The sequence below is a fragment of the Arvicanthis niloticus genome, chromosome 13 (genome assembly GCF_011762505.2).
Source record: "Arvicanthis niloticus isolate mArvNil1 chromosome 13, mArvNil1.pat.X, whole genome shotgun sequence".
In the NCBI taxonomy this organism is placed as follows: Eukaryota; Metazoa; Chordata; class Mammalia; order Rodentia; family Muridae; genus Arvicanthis; species Arvicanthis niloticus.
Window position 1 is genome coordinate 66,373,911 of NC_047670.1, and position 15,445 is coordinate 66,389,355.

At 38.1% G+C, this 15,445-nt stretch overlaps 1 protein-coding gene across 2 annotated transcripts; it reads left to right on the forward strand.

The window, feature by feature from the left end:
* Positions 1 to 6,127: 6,127 nt before the first annotated feature.
* On the forward strand, positions 6,128 to 13,160 carry LOC117719293 (submandibular gland protein C-like). Of its 2 annotated transcripts, XM_076912302.1 has the most exons (5): positions 6,128 to 6,339; positions 8,235 to 8,321; positions 10,488 to 10,586; positions 11,983 to 12,162; positions 12,249 to 13,160. In XM_076912302.1, the coding sequence occupies exons 1-5, from the start codon at positions 6,207 to 6,209 to the stop codon at positions 12,392 to 12,394; spliced, it is 645 nt and encodes a 214-aa protein (XP_076768417.1). In that variant the 5' UTR covers positions 6,128 to 6,206; the 3' UTR covers positions 12,395 to 13,160. The 2 variants fall into 2 exon arrangements, with proteins under 2 accessions (XP_076768417.1, XP_076768418.1); XM_076912303.1 differs by lacking the exon at positions 10,488 to 10,586.
* The last annotated feature ends 2,285 nt before the right edge of the window (positions 13,161 to 15,445 follow it).

Consider the following 15,445-nt stretch of genomic DNA (forward strand, 5'->3'; position numbering starts at 1 on the left):
ATAATCAATGATAAAAGGACTTGGAAATCTGTGCTCAGTTCTGTTGTTGACAAGAGGTGTAATCTCACCTAGGACCTTTTTTAGTCTAATTAATACTGATATGTTTTAATGGCTAAATTTATCTCCTTCAGACTTTATATGGTGAGACCACACTGTTTTTCTCTTTTGGGTGATAAGAAAGAAGAATGGATCTAGGTTAGGTACTGTTCTGTTCTGTCAAATCAGTTTTGGTGAGAACATAAAAAAAAATTTCGAAAATTTGGTCATTTATGTATTATTACATGGTATGGTGATGACTTTATATTTGTGTCAATACAAAATATGAATATTGAGATTTCATCCTGTGTTCTGATGAAATCCCTTTCCTTCCTACAGCTGACAGACCTAATGGACATTCAGGTAACTCATTTGCAGAAGGATTAGGACCAATAATCGACAACAACCCAGCTCCAGCCAGAGGCTCTGGCAGTCAAGTGTCAGTGTGTGGTAGTTAAACTCGAATTGTGCAGAAGTTCAAAACTCTTGTTTTGTTGGCAGCCAAATATTATCCAGGTGTAAAGTCTTGCCATCTTTTTGGAGGACTATTAGAGTAAGGGGAATAGGTTGTGATATGTCATGCACCTGTTTTGAATTGTTTGCTGACACTGATATTAGTGAACATCACAGATTTCTCTGGCAAGGAAGATGGTGGTGGTGATGGTAGTAGTAGTAGCAGCAGAAGCAGCAGCAGCAGCAGTAGTTGTTGTTGTTGTTTATATTCTTCTTCTTGATATTTTATAATCATATATTTTGATCATGTTTTTATAATGCAGTTTGTCAAAAACCTTCTGATAATGTAGCTGAAATGTGAGGTTAGACTGGATGTTTTGGCTTTGTTTGTGTCAACCTTAATGAAAATGGACCACAGGGTTCCCGTTGGTCTTGATAGCCCATGATCTCCAGTAATGAAGTTATGAGCGTTTTTCCCCCAAACAGTTCAGTTCTATTCACTAGATGCGCAGGCAGTAGTCCTTAGGCTTATGGTTTACATTTGTCAAGTGACTCAAGTGAAAGCATAGGCTGATACATCAGATGGAGTTTCCAGGGAGTCAGGAGATCCTGTGGTAATCTAGGGTAAACAAAAGACTTGATATAGTGGGAATAACCAGATTGAAGACATTAGCAGTCATTCTACAAACCCACAATGATAGGAAAAAAAAAAAAAAACCAGTGGCTTGCACATCCTGACCTCCATTCTATTCCATGGATGTCCTGCTTTTAGGATGCACTTTTATTTTAAATTCCCTGTTGAGGAGACACTTATTCTCATCAGCTGGGTCTGTATATATTAGTGAATGACAGAAAAGTTGTTATTACATTCAAATTGGCATGTTGCATCACATTGGTTTGGTGATGATGAATTTGTAAACATAAATTAAAAGATTAATTCATGAATATACCTCAGAATGTTGATCCTTCCTTCCTTAGAACACAGCATGTGGGTTGACTCTTAAATATGTTAATGTGAAAACCTAAGTTGAAGAGAGTGACAAAAGAAAAGGTCAAATAGGATTATGAAAAGGAGGAATTCCTGCAGGACATCAGGACATCAGCCTAAGCAAGTGAATACCTGAGTTCTCAATTGAGTCAATATTTTAGAACAATCATTTCTCTGAAAGTGAAAGATTTCAGGTTATTGGATTGGCCATCGTTATTGGAGGGGCAGAGCTAAACTGGACCTTGAAATTTGTAGTTGGAATTCACCCTCTGACAATAGTCTGTTGTCAAATATTCTTGGGAATCTATGCTCAGGACATAGGTTCAAGAAAGTCAAAGAACCAAGGCAGTATGGAGCTTGAGAGCTGTACATTTTGTCAAGTCAGTGTTTGTGAGAACACAGAATCATGGCCTGAAAGGTAGTGGATTGTGTTGTGGCAGGTGGTTAGGAGCAGATTGTTTATTTACTGAATGAATAGTAAATGTTTGACCAGTGTTCTGATGATAACATTTTAGTTTCTCCAGCTGTCAAGCCTCCTGACAAGGGAATGAAAAACTTGTTAAAAGAATTTGAAGAGGAATTTGGAAGTACAAGCCCTGGCGCCAGTGTCTCAGGTAGTCAAGTGTCACTGTGTGGCAGTGAAAGCTGACCCTCCAAATCCTTGCTTTATTGGCAGCTGTCGTGTTGTGTTTGGTTTGGTTTCGTTTGGTTTGGTTTGGTATTTTTCCTGTTGTAGAGTCTGATGTCTTGGTAGAGGATTGGTAAAGTGCAGGATAGTGTCATGGTTGGTCAATGGTCTTGGTCAAAGCCCATTGCTAACATTGATAATAGTGAAAATGGTAGAATATTTCTCTGATAAGTGAAAACCTGGATATCTCTTGTCAAATATTTTATGAGAGGTCTTCTGAACACCTTTACCAAGTGTAGTCTGCCAACCACCTTGAAATAGTCTGGTTGAACTGGGAGTGGAGAAGGGATTCCATGCAGAGCATTTAGTGAAAGGAATTCGGTGACCCAGGCTTGAATTCTTGTGTAATTGGACCCATGATGTTCAGTGATGAGGCTAGAGCATACTCCCTGCACCAAGTTGTGTTGTCCTAAGATTTGAAACAGATTTAAAACTCACTTAGCCTTATTTTGGATTTTCATTTTCTATTAAACAAAGACCAATTATTTTCTAGTTATGTCACTAGAAATGGTTATAGTGGATATATTGTCTTTGTTTGCATAGGCCTTTATGAATTGGACCATTCGACTCTAAGCACTCTTGATACTACATGATCTCCAATACTCACAGTATAAGCAAACTTGTCCCACCCAGTGGGGATCTGAAGACAGACACACATTCAAATCATCCTTATGCTTACAATTTTACTTTTCCCAGGAACCACAAGTAGAAACAGTAGCCCAAATGTGCATTCTTCAAATGAACTCTCCAGGAAGTTAGGAGACAAGCCCACAGTCCAGGGTCAACAAGCACCTGCATCTGGTACACATAATCAGAATGCAGAGAGTAGCAGTTCATCTATAGGCTCTGCAACCTCCACTGAAGGAGGTATCCTGACTTGCATTCCTTTGCATGGATATCCTGTCTATAACATTTACTGTGTTCTAAAGTTCCTATGAAGGAAACATGTGCTCTCACTGTGTGGTTGTGGATGTATTAGAAAATAGAAGCAAGGTTGCAATCAACTTCAGATTTGAACTTTGAATCACTTTGGTTTAGAGAGGATTTTCAGTAATCTTATATTGAATGGCTCTCCATAATTCAGTTACAGTCCTTAGAGTGTTGATGTTTCTCTCCACAGACCCAAATATTTGTGGTGATGTGTTTGAATTTTGACTGTCTAGGATTGTTAATCCTGAGCTTCATCAGGGTGCATCACTTAGATGGAGAGAGAGACGAGGGAACAGGTCAATGTAGTATTTGAAGTAGAAGAGATGCCAGCAGAGGATCAGACAGTCTTCCTCAGCAGTGTGAACCAATGTGAGATGTAAATGCAGTCAATAGTTTAGGTCATTACATTTCCTGAATGGGATGGAATTCAGTGTATTTTACTTGGTCATTGATGAAGGAAGGGCAGAGCTAAATGTGAAATTGCAATTTCTGTGTGAAGTTCATGCTGTGACAATAACCAATGATAAAAGGACCTTGGTTATCTGTGCTCAGTTCTGGTGTTGACAAGAGGTGTAGCCTCACCTAGGACCTATTGAACTCTAATTGATACTGATATGGTGAAATAGCTAAATTTATCTCATTCATTCTTTCTGGGGCAAGACCATTAAGTTCAATTTGGGTGATAAAAAGGAAAGAAGGCTGGATCTTGTTTAGATGTTGTTCTTTGTACCCAGTCAGTTTTTATGAGAACATGGAAAATTTGTGGAAAAGGGAGAGAGTAGTTTGTGTTTTATCAAGTAGTCTGTTGATGACTTTAATTTTTCTCAATACAAAGTATGAATGATTCAGTTCTGTGCTATAATCTAATGAAATTCTTTTCCCCCCAACAGCTCACAAACATGGTGACCAGTCAAGTAAACTCCTGGAAGAATTGAAAGCAGTTGTAGACCAGTACTCAATTAATGCTGATGGCTCAGGTAGTCACGTGTTAGTGTGTAGTAGTCAATCCTGAATTGTGCTGAGGTTCAAAACTCTTGTTTGTTGGCAGATGAATATTATTATAGTTGTGCATTTTTCAGAAGGCTATTAAGAACAAAGGAATACATCTGATAAGTCATGAATCTGGGTCCAACTGTGTGCTGACATTGATCATAGTGCAAGTGAAAGAATATATTCTTTGGCATTGAAGATTGTGGTTGTGTTTATCATCAGATATTTTATGATCATGTATTTTTGATCATGTTTGCATAATACAGTCTGTCAAAGACGTCCTGGTATTCAGGCTGAAATTTGAGTGGAAGAAGGTATTCATCTTGGGGCTTTACAAAACAGATCTTTTCGATCAGGAGAAAGGGACAGTCCTGAAGTCTTATGAAATTGGACACGAGAGTGTCAGTTGTGATGCTGTGGCATCCCCTCTCTATTAACTTCTGAGAATTATCAATAGGTTCAAAATTACTCTTCCTCATCCTCTTTCTCCTCCTGCTCCTCTTTAGTTTTCCTCTCCTCTTTGTCCTCCTCCACCTTTATCTTCTCCTATACCTTCTTCTTCTCCTTTTTCATCTCCTCTTCCTCTTTCTACTCCTTCTTTTTTCTCTTCCTCCTTCTCCTCTTTCTCCTCTTCCTTATCCTCCTCCTACAATTCATTCCTTCATCCTCTCCTTTGTCTATTTATCTCAGGTTTTTATTTCCTATAAAATAGAGAGAATTACTTTTTCCAGTTTAGCAATTAAAAAGGGTAGAGTGGACATTTTGCTAGGTTGTACAGACCATAATGAAAATGTGCCACATGATTCCCAGGGCACTTAATGGCCCATGATCTCTAGGAATCAAGTTACGAACATACCACTGTCCACACAGTACAGATCTAATGAGGATGCCCAGGCTGTCATTCTTATGGTTATGATTCTAACTTTGTTAGCTGATATTTTATAATCATATATTTTTGATCATGTTTTTATAATGCAGTTTGTCAAAAACCTTCTGATAATGTAGCTGAAATGTGAAGTTAGACTGGATGCTTTGGCTTTGTTTGTGTAGACCTTGAGGAAAATTGACCACAGGGTTCCCATTGCTATTGATAGCTCATGATCTCCAGTAACGAAGTTATGAGCATACATTTTCCCCCAAAGAGTTCAGTTCTATTCACTAGATGTGAAGGCAGTAGTCCTTAGGCTTATGATTTACATTTGTCAAGTGACTCAAGTGAAAGCATAGGCTGATACATCAGATGGAGTTTCCAGGGAGTCAGGAGATCCTGTGGTAATCTAGGGTAAACAAAAGACTTGATATGGTGGGAATAACCAGATTGAAGACATTAGCAGTCATTCTACAAACCCACAATGATAGAAAAAAAAAAACAGTGGCTTGCACATCCTGACCTCCATTCTATTCCATGGATGTCCTGCTTTTAGGATGCACTTTTATTTTAAATTCCCTGTTGAGGAGACACTTATTCTTATCAGCTGGGTCTGTATATATTAGTGAATGACAGAAAAGTTGTTATTACATTCAAATTGGCATGTTGCATCACATTGGTTTGGTGATGATGAATTTGTAAACATAAATTAAAAGATTAATTCATGAATATACCTCAGAATGTTGATCCTTCCTTCCTTAGAACACAGCATGTGGGTTGACTCTTAAATATGTTAATGTGAAAACCTAAGTTGAAGAGAGTGACAAAAGAAAAGGTCAAATAGGATTATGAAAAGGAGGAATTCCTGCAGGACACCAGGACATCAGCCTAAGCAAGTGAATACCTGAGTTCTCAATTGAGTCAATATTTTAGAACAATCATTTCTCTGAAAGTGAAAGATTTCAGGTTATTGGATTGGCCATCGTTATTGGAGGGGCAGAGCTAAACTGGACCTTGAAATTTGTAGTTGGAATTCATCCTCTGACAATAGTCTGTTGTCAAATATTCTTGGGAATCTATGCTCAGGACATAGGTTCAAGAAAGTCAAAGAACCAAGGCAGTATGGAGCTTGAGAGCTGTACATTTTGTCAAGTCAGTGTTTGTGAGAACACAGAATCGTGGCCTGAAAGGTAGTGGATTGTGTTGTGGCAGGTGGTTAGGAGCAGATTGTTTATTTACTGAATGAATAGTAAATGTTTGACCAGTGTTCTGATGATAACATTTTAGTTTCTCCAGTTGTCAAGCCTCCTGACAAGGGAATGAAAAACTTGTTAAAAGAATTTGAAGAGGAATTTGGAAGTACAAGCCCTGGCGCCAGTGTCTCAGGTAGTCAAGTGTCACTGTGTGGCAGTGAAAGCTGACCCTCCAAATCCTTGCTTTATTGGCAGCTGTCGTGTTGTGTTTGGTTTGGTTTCGTTTGGTTTGGTTTGGTATTTTTCCTGTTGTAGAGTCTGATGTCTTGGTAGAGGATTGGTAAAGTGCAGGATAGTGTCATGGTTGGTCAATGGTCTTGGTCAAAGCCCATTGCTAACATTGATAATAGTGAAAATGGTAGAATATTTTTCTGATAAGTGAAAACCTGGATATCTCTTGTCAAATATTTTATGAGAGGTCTTCTGAACACCTTTACCAAGTGTAGTCTGCCAACCACCTTGAAATAGTCTGGTTGAACTGGGAGTGGAGAAGGGATTCCATGCAGAGCATTTAGTGAAAGGAATTCGGTGACCCAGGCTTGAATTCTTGTGTAATTGGACCCATGATGTTCAGTGATGAGGCTAGAGCATACTCCCTGCACCAAGTTGTGTTGTCCTAAGATTTGAAACAGATTTAAAACTCACTTAGCCTTATTTTGGATTTTCATTTTCTATTAAACAAAGACCAATTATTTTCTAGTTATGTCACTAGAAATGGTTATAGTGGATATATTGTCTTTGTTTGCATAGGCCTTTATGAATTGGACCATTTGACTCTAAGCACTCTTGATACTACATGATCTCCAATACTCACAGTATAAGCAAACTTGTCCCACCCAGTGGGGATCTGAAGACAGACACACATTCAAATCATCCTTATGCTTACAATTTTACTTTTCCCAGGAACCACAAGTGGAAACAGTAGCCCAAATGTGCATTCTTCAAATGAACTCTCCAGGAAGTTAGGAGACAAGCCCACAGTCCAGGGTCAACAAGCACCTGCATCTGGTACACATAATCAGAATGCAGAGAGTAGCAGTTCATCTATAGGCTCTGCAACCTCCACTGAAGGAGGTATCCTGACTTGCATTCCTTTGCATGGATATCCTGTCTATAACATTTATTGTGTTCTAAAATTCCTATGAAGGAAACATGTACTCTCACTGTGTGGTTGTGGATGTATTAGAAAATAGAAGCAAGGTTGCAATCAACTTCAGATTTGAACTTTGAATCACTTTGGTTTAGAGAGGATTATTCAGTAATCTTATATTGAATGGCTCTCCATAATTCAGTTACAGTCCTTAGAGTGTTGATGTTTCTCTCCACAGACCCAAATATTTGTGGTGATGTGTTTGAATTTTGACTGTCTAGGATTGTTAATCCTGAGCTTCATCAGGGTGCATCACTTAGATGGAGAGAGAGACGAGGGAACAGGTCAATGTAGTATTTGAAGTAGAAGAGATGCCAGCAGAGGATCAGACAGTCTTCCTCAGCAGTGTGAACCAATGTGAGATGTAAATGCAGTCAATAGTTTAGGTCATTACATTTCCTGAATGGGATGGAATTCAGTGTATTTTACTTGGTCATTGATGAAGGAAGGGCAGAGCTAAATGTGAAATTGCAATTTCTGTGTGAAGTTCATGCTGTGACAATAACCAATGATAAAAGGACCTTGGTTATCTGTGCTCAGTTTTGGTGTTGACAAGAGGTGTAGCCTCACCTAGGACCTATTGAACTCTAATTGATACTGATATGGTGAAATAGCTAAATTTATCTCATTCATTCTTTCTGGGGCAAGACCATTAAGTTCAATTTGGGTGATAAAAAGGAAAGAAGGCTGGATCTTGTTTAGATGTTGTTCTTTGTACCCAGTCAGTTTTTATGAGAACATGGAAAATTTGTGGAAAAGGGAGAGAGTAGTTTGTGTTTTATCAAGTAGTCTGTTGATGACTTTAATTTTTCTCAATACAAAGTATGAATGATTCAGTTCTGTGCTATAATCTAATGAAATTCTTTTCCCCCCAACAGCTCACAAACATGGTGACCAGTCACGTAATCTCCTGGAAGAATTGAAAGCAGTTGTAGACCAGTACTCAATTAATGCTGATGGCTCAGGTAGTCACGTGTTAGTGTGTAGTAGTCAATCCTGAATTGTGCTGAGGTTCAAAACTCTTGTTTGTTGGCAGATGAATATTATTATAGTTGTGCATTTTCAGAAGGCTATTAAGAACAAGGGAATACATCTGATAAGTCATGAATCTGGGTCCAACTGTGTGCTGACATTGATCATAGTGCAAGTGAAAGAATATATTCTTTGGCATTGACGATTGTGGTTGTGTTTATCATCAGATATTTTATGATCATGTATTTTTGATCATGTTTGCATAATACAGTCTGTCAAAGACGTCCTGGTATTCAGGCTGAAATTTGAGTGGAAGAAGGTATTCATCTTGGGGCTTTACAAAACAGATCTTTTCGATCAGGAGAAAGGGACAGTCCTGAAGTCTTCTGAAATTGGACACGAGAGTGTCAGTTGTGATGCTGTGGCATCCCCTCTCTATTAACTTCTGAGAATTATCAATAGGTTCAAAATTACTCTTCCTCATCCTCTTTCTCCTCCTGCTCCTCTTTAGTTTTCCTCTCCTCTTTGTCCTCCTCCACCTTTATCTTCTCCTATACCTTCTTCTTCTCCTTTTTCATCTCCTCTTCCTCTTTCTACTCCTTCTTTTTCTCTTCCTCCTTCTCCTCTTTCTCCTCTTCCTTATCCTCCTCCTACAATTCATTCCTTCATCCTCTCCTTTGTCTATTTATCTCAGGTTTTTATTTCCTATAAAATAGAGAGAATTACTTTTTCCAGTTTAGCAATTAAAAAGGGTAGAGTGGACATTTTGCTAGGTTGTACAGACCATAATGAAAATGTGCCACATGATTCCCAGGGCACTTAATGGCCCATGATCTCTAGGAATCAAGTTACGAACATACCACTGTCCACACAGTACAGATCTAATGAGGATGCCCAGGCTGTCATTCTTATGGTTATGATTCTAACTTTGTTAGCTGATATTTTATAATCATATATTTTTGATCATGTTTTTATAATGCAGTTTGTCAAAAACCTTCTGATAATGTAGCTGAAATGTGAAGTTAGACTGGATGCTTTGGCTTTGTTTGTGTAGACCTTGAGGAAAATTGACCACAGGGTTCCCATTGCTATTGATAGCTCATGATCTCCAGTAACGAAGTTATGAGCATACATTTTCCCTCAAAGAGTTCAGTTCTATTCACTAGATGCGAAGGCAGTAGTCCTTAGGCTTATGATTTACATTTGTCAAGTGACTCAAGTGAAAGCATAGGCTGATACATCAGATGGAGTTTCCAGGGAGTCAGGAGATCCTGTGGTAATCTAGGGTAAACAAAAGACTTGATATGGTGGGAATAACCAGATTGAAGACATTAGCAGTCATTCTACAAACCCACAATGATAGAAAAAAAAAAACAGTGGCTTGCACATCCTGACCTCCATTCTATTCCATGGATGTCCTGCTTTTAGGATGCACTTTTATTTTAAATTCCCTGTTGAGGAGACACTTATTCTCATCAGCTGGGTCTGTATATATTAGTGAATGACAGAAAAGTTGTTATTACATTCAAATTGGCATGTTGCATCACATTGGTTTGGTGATGATGAATTTGTAAACATAAATTAAAAGATTAATTCATGAATATACCTCAGAATGTTGATCCTTCCTTCCTTAGAACACAGCATGTGGGTTGACTCTTAAATATGTTAATGTGAAAACCTAAGTTGAAGAGAGTGACAAAAGAAAAGGTCAAATAGGATTATGAAAAGGAGGAATTCCTGCAGGACATCAGGACATCAGCCTAAGCAAGTGAATACCTGAGTTCTCAATTGAGTCAATATTTTAGAACAATCATTTCTCTGAAAGTGAAAGATTTCAGGTTATTGGATTGGCCATCGTTATTGGAGGGGCAGAGCTAAACTGGACCTTGAAATTTGTAGTTGGAATTCATCCTCTGACAATAGTCTGTTGTCAAATATTCTTGGGAATCTATGCTCAGGACATAGGTTCAAGAAAGTCAAAGAACCAAGGCAGTATGGAGCTTGAGAGCTGTACATTTTGTCAAGTCAGTGTTTGTGAGAACACAGAATCATGGCCTGAAAGGTAGTGGATTGTGTTGTGGCAGGTGGTTAGGAGCAGATTGTTTATTTACTGAATGAATAGTAAATGTTTGACCAGTGTTCTGATGATAACATTTTAGTTTCTCCAGCTGTCAAGCCTCCTGACAAGGGAATGAAAAACTTGTTAAAAGAATTTGAAGAGGAATTTGGAAGTACAAGCCCTGGCGCCAGTGTCTCAGGTAGTCAAGTGTCACTGTGTGGCAGTGAAAGCTGACCCTCCAAATCCTTGCTTTATTGGCAGCTGTCGTGTTGTGTTTGGTTTGGTTTCGTTTGGTTTGGTTTGGTATTTTTCCTGTTGTAGAGTCTGATGTCTTGGTAGAGGATTGGTAAAGTGCAGGATAGTGTCATGGTTGGTCAATGGTCTTGGTCAAAGCCCATTGCTAACATTGATAATAGTGATAATGGTAGAATATTTCTCTGATAAGTGAAAACCTGGATATCTCTTGTCAAATATTTTATGAACAGGTGTCTTTTGATCACATTTACCAAATACAATCTGCCAAGGACTGTGGAATTGTCTAGCTGAACTGTGAGTGGAAGAAGGAATTCCCAGCACAGCATTTAATGAAAGAATTTTGTGACCTTGCCTGATGAGTGGTTTGAACTCTTTGGAACTGGACCCATGACTTTCACAGATAGGGCTTAGGGCATACCCACTGTACTATGCTGTGTCCTCCTGAAGATTTGAAAGATATTCCAACCTCATTGTCTTTAACTTGGATTTTCATTTTCTACAAATCAGAAAGAATTTGTTTCTCTAGTTTTGCCATTAGAGCCTGTCAGAGTGGTTATATTGTCTTTGTTTGTGTAGACCTTGATGAATTGGACCATTTGATTTTAAACACTCTTGATACCACATGGTCTCCAATCATCACACTGTGAACAAACTTGTCCTGACACAGAGCAGATCTGAAGACTGATGCATGTTCAAATCATCATTATGCTTCTGATTTTACTTTTCTCAGGAACCTCAAGTGAAAACAATAGGCTGAGTTTCCCCCCAATCCGCTTAACTCCCCACAGAATTAAGCTATGGTCACCTACTCCAGAATAAACCAACAGCTGTTTCTAATACCCATAATGTAGATACTAGCAGTCTGTCTACAGGCTTTTCAACCTCGAATGAAGAAAATATGCATGGCTCATGTCTCTTGCCCTGCATTCCTTTCCATGAATAGCCTGCCCATAATTTATATTTTGTTTTAAATTTCCTATGGAAAGAACACAAGTACTTATTGTGTGGTTATGTATGTGTTAGAAAATGAAAGGAAAGTTGAAATAAAATTCAGATTTCCACTTTGAAATCTCTTTGGTTTAGCAGTCATTTGTCAATGGAGAAATGAAAAGTAAATGTTTTGTTGTTGTTTGAAGTCATTCTCATTAAAATGAACTCTTTTGGTCCTGGTTATGGTTGTGTACTCTTTGAGGGAGAAGGCTGACACAGGTATGAGAGCTCTAGTTATCCCAGGATCTCTAATAATCTAGCTGTGATCATCCTGATCCCCACACAGTGCAGATATAAAAAAGAATGCGTAGCCAACGTCATCCTTGTGATCATTATTTTGCCTTTGCCAGGTGACTCCAATAAAGTAAGTGGGCCAAGCTCCTCAGCTGTAGTCGCCACAGATTCAGGAGACCTTGGGAATCTAGATGATAAACAAGTACCTGGGCTTAATGGACATATGGGGGATGGAGAGAATAACAGTGAATCTTTCGGGCATGAAAGCTTGGATGCTGGAAGTCAGAGTGACTCAGGTATCTTGACCTGCATTCCATTCCTAAAATGTCCTAGCAAATATTCTCCTTTATAATTGTTCTTAATCATGTTTGATTTCCCCCAGGAAGCCAGAATTTGCCTTCTGGGTCTGGAAGTAGTCTAAGAAGTACCAATTCTGATGGTGTTGATCATTCTGACCAAAATCAAGCTGATGACCTTGGTGTTAGTGGCAGCGTTAACTGTTCTACTGACAAAACCGTATCTGGATGATCTTCTGTGGCTTAGATATTTAGAGTCATTTCTCATTTGAAAAATCATGATTTTTGAAATCTACTTTTAAAGCAACAATGAAAATAATTACCATTCATATTCATAATTTGCAACCAAGTCAGGTTTTGGAATCATAATCTACTTAGCTATTATCAGATAGAAGCCTTTTATTGTTCGCTGGCATGTAAGGAGCCAGGGCTAGTGTCTGTTTCCTTATTTGTCTTCTTTCTAAAGTGATTTGGATTCTGCTGTAGTAGTTAGTGTCATTGTGGATATGTTTTGGCTGTATTTATATCCTGGATATAGAGCTGATTGGCTAGGTAATTCTTTGCAGATACATTTTGAAAATGCTTAAGAATGTTGACTGTTTTTGAAATAGCATAGGAATTCTACAAATTGTAAAGAAAATATTCATGACTGATTGGTCATCTACTTTGATACCTTTAATTCTTATAAATTAGTAAAGAATGCCCCCCTTATAACAATGTGGCCCTTAGACCTTCTGAAATAAACATTCAGAAAAATATTCACTATTCATTGGAACACAATATTAGGTTTAATATCTGGCTACAGTGAGAAATCTAAAAAATCAAGTGATAATGTCATTTTGTAATAATGTTGACTTTATTTTAGGATTGACTCTGCTAAAAATGGCTTGCTTTGTTATACAGTAATAGAATTGTTGTATTTTAGTGGGTCTTCATCTTTGGGTATAAAAATTTATAGCCATCACATATTTTAAACTAATAAAATTGAAATTATTGTATGTTGTTGCTGATTTTATTCAATTGTCATTTTATGGAAATAGTTAAGAGACACTGAGTTTTGCATTTCCTATTTGTTGGGATGAGGTCAGATAGTCAGGCTTCATTTTGTTGTTGTTGTTGTTGAGACATATGTTCTGAATTAGGACCTCTCTTTTTTAAAGAAAAGTTTGAGTTTATTAAGAACAAGTTTTAATATATTTTTAAATGTGGTCATTAAGGGAGAAAGGACGATTCCTGGAAAGAGTACACATTTGAGAGTGAAATTATCTTAACAGAGGATGACATTTAAGTAGGTCTATCTATCTATCTATCTATCTATCTATCTATCTATCTATCTATGGAAGACATGACAACAAAATAAAAAAAAACATAACTTAAATCAATCATTAACCTTTAATCCCAAAAATAGCACTCAAAATAGAAAGATCTTCATCTACTATGAGTTGACTGAGAACATGTTGCTAGAAAGCTATTAAAAGGTAAAGATACATTGAGTAGGTTTGCTTTGACTGTGTTTATCTTGGGGTACTGAGGACACATTGTCCAAGGCACCAGGAGTATACAGACAGAGCTCTAACACAATAATGGCTGGGCTTCTGTTGTGTTGGGGTTAGAAGATTGAGGCCACCTGCTTTATAGGAGCGCTGTGCTCATCAGTTTGACCTCTGAGTTTAGGAGTGAAAGAGCCCTTGGTCTCTAAAGTTAGAGGACTTTTGTTTGTTTATTTTTGTTGCTGCAGTTAAAGGTCATATTTATCATTTAACATCCACAAACTCTTGTTGAGGAGTGAAAAAATGGGAGAGAAATCAATAAATAGATGACGTCCAACTATGTTGAAAAATGAGACCTTCAGAATCATATGTAGTGTTCATCCAACAAATTTTCCTTTTACCCAAAACAATCCTTTTTTTCCTTCTTTTATTTATTTATTTATTTATTTATTTATTTATTTATTAGATCTTTCATTTACACTTCAGATGCCATCCCCTTTCCCCATCCCCCCCCCTTAGAAAACCCCTATCCCATGCCCCCTTTTCCTTTTTGCATTTATACATTTTTTTTTAAAAAAAATGTTAATCATAGGCTTTATAAGTTTGGTATTGTTCAATCAGAGGTGTAACCCACTACCCAACCTAGATATAACAACTATCTTTGACTGGTGGAGATACATGAACATCTGCCTCCCTATCTTCCCCCTCTTTCTCTCTTTCATCACCTAGCTTCTCCTCTCCTTCTTCTTCTCCTCTTCTTACTCCTTTTCTTCCTCTCAGTACTCCTCCCACCTTAGCTCCTCCTACACATCACCCTTCCTGTTAAAATGAAACTTTTCTCTCAAAATACAATTAGAGCATAATTATGCCAATTTGTACCAGTGAGGTACAAGATAGTCCTAATACCCAGTCCATCCTTTTGTTGACTAACCAGCACCTCTGTCATCTATCCTAACTAAAACATTTAGTTCTGAACCTGGCTTTAGGATAAATGTCAGCTGATGACCATCCACTCAAATCTTTTCTCTCAAGGTAAATAGCTATAAGTTTTCAACCCCGTCAGAAATCCAGAATGACTGAGTTAACTAGAATTGTGGGAAGCACAAAGCATAGCTTCTAAAACTTAGCCAATTTATAGAGACCTCTGAACACCTGGACACTCGCTCTACTTCAAAACGTTGGAGCATCTGTTCTTCTGCCTTCTGGCCCAGGATCATCTGACAGACCTTAGTGCTGAAGAATTATTAAGGGCTGATTACTCTGTCTAGGCAGATATAATCAGTCGACTATTCTGCAAGTGTGTCCTTTTCTGGACAGTAATTTTTCTGTAGAAGGAAAGAGGCAATTCTTGCCTAGTGGCTGTCTCACCAACTTTCACCAATCCATCCTGGGGCAAATCTTGCTCAGAGATTGCTTCCACAAAAAACACTTGGTCAAAATAGCAACTGGCATGATTCTAGGTCTCTATATCTGGTCATTAAAGAAAATACATTTTCTTTACTATTACGGTGAAATAATTTCTGTGGTTGGCATCCATCCTAAGGGGTGGAAGAAGTTTCCACACTAATCAAGTGTATGGTCCACTTGCTCCAAACAAAGGGGAGCCGATGGACAGAACTACCCTTCCACAGGGGGACCCACATGTCATCATCTTGAGTCTCTTGTCCTTCCTGATCATCTGGTTTAGTTTGACATACTACTTAGGAGACTAATTTTATTGGGGCTTAGCCATAACCCCTGTTTGTGAGTGAATCTGACAAAGAAAAAAAGTCTCTGTATCTGGTTTGACAATC

Bases quoted from the DNA above. Each gene is read 5' to 3' on its own strand.
- LOC117719293 (XM_076912302.1), top strand. From the start codon at position 6,207: ATGTTTGACCAGTGTTCTGATGATAACATTTTAGTTTCTCCAGTTGTC. The intron at 8,322-10,487 runs GTAGTCACGTGT...ATAACATTTTAG, and splicing joins AATTAATGCTGATGGCTCAG to TTTCTCCAGCTGTCAAGCCT. The intron at 10,587-11,982 runs GTAGTCAAGTGT...TGCCTTTGCCAG, and splicing joins CCCTGGCGCCAGTGTCTCAG to GTGACTCCAATAAAGTAAGT.